General features: G+C 43.3%; 1 protein-coding gene across 1 annotated transcript in view; it reads left to right on the top strand.

The window, feature by feature from the left end:
- Hsd17b11 (hydroxysteroid 17-beta dehydrogenase 11) overlaps positions 1-3900 on the top strand; it is a 45386-nt gene extending 41486 nt beyond the window's left edge. The window contains exons 6-7 of the mRNA XM_006975424.4: positions 134-250; positions 2976-3900. Of these exons, the coding sequence (XP_006975486.1) occupies positions 134-250; positions 2976-3060 (202 nt within the window). The 3' untranslated portion in view covers positions 3061-3900. The remainder of the gene's footprint in view (positions 1-133; positions 251-2975) is intronic.
- The last annotated feature ends 2806 nt before the right edge of the window (positions 3901-6706 follow it).

The raw sequence follows: 6706 nt of genomic DNA, 5'->3' as shown, positions 1-6706 counted from the left end.
GTGCTACGGCATTTGCACAGGTGTTTATGAACTCTGGGTTCCAGAATGACCTTTCCCGAAATGTAGAATTCCACTTGTTCACCACCTTCAGCTTCAGTAAGATGTCTTTTTCTGAAGCCTGCCTCTGTTTTAGTTTAGGGCCCACCCTGGAACCTGAAGAGGTGGTAGAACATCTCATGTACGGGATCCTCACTGAGAAGAAAATGATATTTGTTCCAGGTGCTATAGCGTTTTTGATAGTGTTGGAAAGGTGAGTGACAGTTGGGTTTGTCGGCATTGGAAGTCAACATGCTCCTACTAGATTTAAAGTCAGTTGATAAAATGCAGTTATGTGGGAGTAGGCTGACGAGCTCATAACAGGTGAAGAGATTCTGGGTTTTTAAAGCTGAGGGTACTAATCATTGAGGGAAGACTGGAATGGTCACTAAAACATTTCCACGTGTTTTTAAGGTTTGTTAGAGTTCTTTTTAAGAAGTTTGTGTCTCTTATCAATGAGCAAGGGTGTTTAAAGCATGTTTACTGTTCAATAATTAAGTAGGATGAAAGGAAATCAAGGTTAGATTTTTTTTAAAAATCTTATTGTCATTTGTAAAGCAAAATGCTTATTATCATCAATACTTAGTTCTAGCCCTATTTGTAATTTCAAGGAAATCTGAGAGGCACGATCTCACATTACCAATGACAACTGGTTTGGGTTTTAAATTCTGTAACGGACAGCATAAAGACGGTGGTATGAGAAAGCCGTCACTGTACCCACCCGAAGTCACCAGCTCTCATTGTTTCCGGCTTCCAAATGAAGAAGCTTCCCATTTGGGGACCCGTCTGTGGAGTCCAGGATGTCTCACTCCTGATTCTTGTTCAAGAAGCAGTTCTGCTCTGTCTGCTGTAACCTGCATCAGCTAAACGGATGGTCGTCCTCTCTCCACAAAGCTTACCTTCCAGCAATCTCGAATGCCCTTTTGATTTGTGATATATAGACCTTTAGTGACATATAGAGCCATAGACAAAAGATAGTTTAGAAGAGACCAAATTAAATTAAAACAAAAAACAAAAAACCCAGCATCTGTAATGCATGAAGAAATACTAGCAAGAGGCCTTGAAAAGTTTTGAATGAAGCAGTTCACTTATTTGTCGTAGTGTCTGTTCAGTTGGTAACAAAGTTACATTTTAGATACTCATTCACAGATCTCATGGGAGTTTTCATGCTATAGAAAAGCCATTTTGAAGCATAGGAGCCACTAAATAATCTATAATTTTAGAGATCTTGGCCTTGCTTGCAGTGTGGTCCTTGGATTATGAGCATCCATGTCCCTGAGAGTTTGTTAGGAGCACAAAATGAGAATTTGCATTCCCTCCAACTCCCCAGAAGATGCATGGTAAAGTGTCTGCAGCATTCTTTGCACACTGGAGTCCCGCAGAGAGGCTAAGGAAAGTGCTGATGTCTGAGACCCCCTCCTCCAGCTCTTCCCATGACCCTGAGGCACAGCAGAATTTAGAAAGTAGGGGTACTAAGATTGCCTGTAAAACACACACCCTCCTTCCCTACCTGAGAAATCTGTGTGGCCTTTGAGGCTGTAACAGTGAGCCTCAGAAGAGCTGGGAGGAACAACCCTTACCCTCTGATAGGGGCTTCTACAGCTGCATGGGGTTGCTTGAGAAATCTGCTTAACAAGTAGATCCCACCACCTTCTAGATATTTTAATATAGGGTATTTGAATCTGGACTCAGAAATCTGTATTTTAACAGGTAACTGCTACGAGCAGATGGTTCAAAAAAAATAGTATTTTAAGGATTACTGAACTAAAGATTAAAAAAAAAAGATATCTAAGTATGACAAGCATTCCATCCCCTTCTACTCAAAACCCAGATGAACGTGCCCTCGCATTGAGGTGAAAAGCTCATGGGAAGGGCTAAGGAAATGGTTCAGCAGTTAGGAGCACTTGCTGCCCTTACAGGGGGACCAGGGTTCAGTTCCCAGCATGGTGACTCCCAACCGCCCATAACTCCAATTCCAGGGGATCTGGTGCCCTTTTCTGGCCTGAGAGGACACCAGGCATACATACTGCGCACTTACAAACACACAGAAAAAGCACTCACCCACATAAAATAAAAAAAGAAATCTTTTTATTGAAACAATCTGAAGTTCACTGTGAGTCACTGTCCGCTACTCTTAGTGCTGTTAACGGTTATAGGGTGTGTGGTTTCCAACACTGGATGCTGTCCAGCCGATCACTGTATGTCGTTACACTGACTTATATATTCCAGTTACTTTCTCTCAGACCCACTGGACCGTGTGACAAGCTTCAAAATATTCTTTAGTGCGCACTCTGGGGAGAAAACGAAAATGAGATGAGCTGCATATCTGTCACTATTTATAACCTTGAATGCTAACATAGAGATTGTTCACAAGAACAATTAGGCATAAGTTTTTCCATGTACTCATGGGAAATTTAAACTCAACAGTCAATTAAAGTTGCTCAACATGATGCTCAAAATCCAGGGCACTGCCTGCATTTTCATTTATCTGCTCCCTTCTCGGGGCTTTAGTGCAACATTTCAGTGATGTTTTCAATTAGAAAGCAGCATTTTAGCTCTGGGTTTTACTTACTTCCCAGCCTCAGGGTTCTTTTTAACTCTTTAGCGTCTCAACGATTCAGCTTTGTATACCTCCTCTCTGAGATTTTTTTTTATAAAGGGAAGAATATGTTGATTTCAAAAGTAAATAAATACATATATGTGTAAATTTCAAAAGATATTCAGGACACTCCTGCCCTAGAGAAAGTAAAGCCTTGGACCTCATTTAAGAAGGAAGTGAATTGAAATGGAAAACCTAAGTCCAAGTTAAGGTTCTTCATCATGTCTATAACGAATCTGACACGCTACATCATAAATTAAATATTAAGTATTCTAAATGACCATGTTTTACAAATGTACTTAGTATCACATCCCTAATTGTGTTTACACATCTCTTCTAGGATCCTTCCTGAGCGATTCCTGGCAGTTTTAAAACACAGGATCAATATTAAGTTTGATGCAGTTATTGGATACAAAGATAAATGATGAAGACTGCCTGGTTTTCTTGAAAGCTGATTTACCGGGCTCAAGTTGATTTCTTCCCATATTAATCAAGATTTTAATGTTTTTAACTTTTTTTTCCTCAATATCCTGCTTCTTCACCATCTCCTCTTGAAGTGTGACCACGCTCATGAAAGCCAGTTTCACATCCTAGAGCCAAGTGGCCTTAAGAGTTGCTCTTGCCAGGTGGTGGTGGCACATGCCTTTAATCCCAGCACTCAGGAGGCAGAGCCAGGTGGATCTCTGTGAGTTCATGGCCAGCCTGAGCTACAGAGCGAGATCCTGGACAAGCACCAAAACTACACAGAGAAACCCTATCTCAAAAAACAAACAACAACAACAAAAAAGAGTTGCTCTTACTGAAAAGGGGTGGGGGGGGCACACAATCTATTTCATGATAATACTTTTCCCAGATTTTGTAGCTCATCACCAAGTTTTCAGAGCTTGTACTATCAATTTTTATTTACAATATTTGTAATTGCACTCTCAGTTTATATAATTCACATTTCCTCTTCTATTCCATATACAATTAGAAACCTTTATCTCTAGATTGAATGAAGGACTGCGTCCAGTGTCACTTCACAATTCCATCCCATTTATCAAATACCGTTTCCTGAAATACCAGCCCAAGGAATCTGGGGGTAGATGCTGTGGCAGGGATAAAAGCATCTGCAGGATTTCAGGCTGAAGTACAGGGGAATACACTTACAAATGCTAATAATAAATGGGCCAGATTTCAGTTCTCAGTGTCTCCATCTGCTACACATAGAACATGACTTGAACTTTAAAGGAAAATCGATGATGCAATAAAGTCTCTCTCTCTTGGTTTTGTTTTGCTTTTTGTCTCCAGAAATTTCTTGAACGTGAAGTTCGGTGAGGTGGAACTGTATGACCAGGCCTCGGGTGGGGCTGGGCATGTGGCTCTATTGGTAGAGTACAAACGTGACGTGCACAAACCACTGGGTCCCATCCCTAGCGCTCTGTACATCTGGCCTGGTAGCACACACACACACACTTATCCCGGGGTTCTAGAGCCAGAGGCAGGAGGAGGTTCAAGGTCACACTCGGCTATGTTGTGAGTTGCAGTCAGGATACCTGAGACCCTGTTTTAAAAAGAAAGACACTTGAAGGGGAAGCACCTGATACGGTATGGTAGCCCCCACCTCCCTTAGAAATGGCTTCATTCATTGGGCTAACAGCCATGTACCATAGGCTTGCTGACCTTAGCTGCCAGTGGAGCGGCCATGGTGGAAGCCTTCAGAAACTTTAGTGAGAGGACTCACTGTGGATTTCAGGATACCGACAATATTTCCCTTTTCCCACTAAACACATTTTAGCTTCCAAAACGTTCATCAGAAATTAACGCAAAGATGAATTTTAGCAGTGACCAACATGTGCCCTGCTTCTTTACCTATGAAGCTGGCAAAATAGAAACTCATTTCTTTTGGTAGATCTTTTTTTTTTTTAATTAAGAAAAAATGTTTTTATTCACTTACATACCAATCACTGATCCCCTTTTTCCCTCCTCCCGCTCCTCCAGCCTCCCTTCCCCAAACCCACCTCACCCAAGGCAAGGCCTCCCATGGGGAGTCAGCAGAGTCTGGTACATTTAGGAGAGGCAGGTCCAAGGCCCTCCCCCTGCATCAAGGCTGTGTAAGGTGTTCCACCATAGGCACTGGGTTCCAAAAAGCCTGTTCATGCACCAGGGATGGATCCCGATCCTACTGCAGGGGGGGTGGGGGGTGGGGGGGTACGGGGGTGGGGGCTTAAGCAGATCAAGCTACACAACTGTTTGGCTTATGCAGAGGGCCTAGTCCAGTCCTGTGGAGGCTCCTCAGGTGTTAGTCTAAATTTCATGAGTTCCCACTAGTTTGGTTTGGTTGTCTCTGTAGGTTTCCCCATCATGATCTTGATGCCTTTGCTCATAGAATCCCTCTTCTCTCTCTTCGACTGGACTCCTGGAGCTCAGCCTGGTGTTTAGCTGTGGATCTCTGCATCTGTTTCCATCAGTTACTGGATGAAGGCTCTATGATGACAGTTAGGGTATTCACTGATCTGATTATTTGGGTAAGCCAATTCAGGCACCCTCTCCGCTATTGCTAGTAGTCTAAGCTGGGGTCATCCTTGTGGATTTCTGGGAACTTCCCTAGCACCCAGTTTCTCCCTATCCCCATGATGTCTCCCTCTATCATGGTATCTCTTTCCTTGCTCTCCCACTCCGTCCCTGTTCCAGCTCAACCACCCTGTTCACTTATGTTCTCATCGCCCATGCCCTACTCTCCATTGGCCCCCCATCCCTAGTTTACCCATAGAGATCCCATCTATTTCCCTTTCCCAGGGAAATCCATGCGTCCCTCTCAGGTCCTCCTTGTTAGCTAGCTTCTCTGGAGCTGTGGGTTGCAGTCTGGTTATCCTTTGCTTTACATCTAGTATCCTCCTATGAGTGAGTACATACCATGTTTGTCCTTCTCTGTCTGGGTTACCTCACTCAGGATATTTTTCTAGTTCCATCCATTTGCCTACAAATTTCATGATGTCATTGTTTTTTACTGCTGAGTAGTACTCCATTGTGTATATGTACCACATTTTCTTAATCCATTCTTCCGTTGAGGGGCATCTAGGTTGTGGAAACTCATTTCTTTAATGTTAAGACACACACCAGGCAGAGATTGCCACATGATTGTTATGGGATATTTGTGTATACTGTGAAGATATGTCTCTGCCAAGGCACCTTCTGATTGGCTTAATAAAGAGCTAAATGACCAATAGCTAGGCAGGAGAGGATAGGCAGGACTTCCGGGCAGAGAAAGGAAAGGGAAAGGAGGAATCTAGGCACAGAAATTTCACTAGCAGACTTGGAGCAAGTTGGACATGCTGTATAGAGGAGAGGTAACCAAGCCACGTGGCAGAACATAGATTAAAAATAAGGGTTAAATAAGTTATAAGAGCTAATTGAGAATGATCCTAAGCTAAAGACCAAGCTTTCATAATTAATAAGTCTCCGTGTCATTATTTGTGAGCTGGTGGTCCCAAAAGAAAGTCAAACTACACATGATCTCACAGCAGTCCTGTGCAATGTGACCATTAGGACCTAAACTGGCTGTGGACAGAGCAGGAGCCACAGGAACCCAGAAGAGAAAGCCTGAGTCTAAAGCTCCACTCTGCAGGGTGGTAAATGTGTACAGGATGGGGAAGGACTTCCAACTTTGTCTTTCTCTCTGCGTTTCTTAAAAAGCTTGTTCTAAGTCACAAACATTAGGCAGTAGCTCCCTTGACTCAGAGTCTGAGGCTTATTCAATGTTGTTTGAAGTTAATCCTCACTTGAAATCTGCCTCTCACTAGTTTGATGAGAAAATCCACCTTGTTCATCAGCAGAGCTGCCTCTGAGGCTCACACCCAAATCCAAGAACTGAAGGCTGATTGCCAGCTGTCAGGATTGTGTTTCTGCACTGGGGCCACTTTTCATGGGATGACTAATGCTGATTCTCAGTTTATTTGGATTAAGGGATGCCTAGGGAATTAGCAACGTTCACTGCTGGGTGTGCCAGGGCGGTCCTTTCCAGGGACAGTGGCTGAGAAAGGAACGTCTCCCTGATATGGCAGCACTGTCCTATAGCCTGGGAGACTTCGG

Source organism: Peromyscus maniculatus, chromosome 10, assembly GCF_049852395.1.
Source record: "Peromyscus maniculatus bairdii isolate BWxNUB_F1_BW_parent chromosome 10, HU_Pman_BW_mat_3.1, whole genome shotgun sequence".
NCBI classification, from domain to species: Eukaryota; Metazoa; Chordata; class Mammalia; order Rodentia; family Cricetidae; genus Peromyscus; species Peromyscus maniculatus.
Note: the sequence above shows the minus strand (reverse complement) of the source record. Positions and strands in the feature narration are given on the sequence as shown.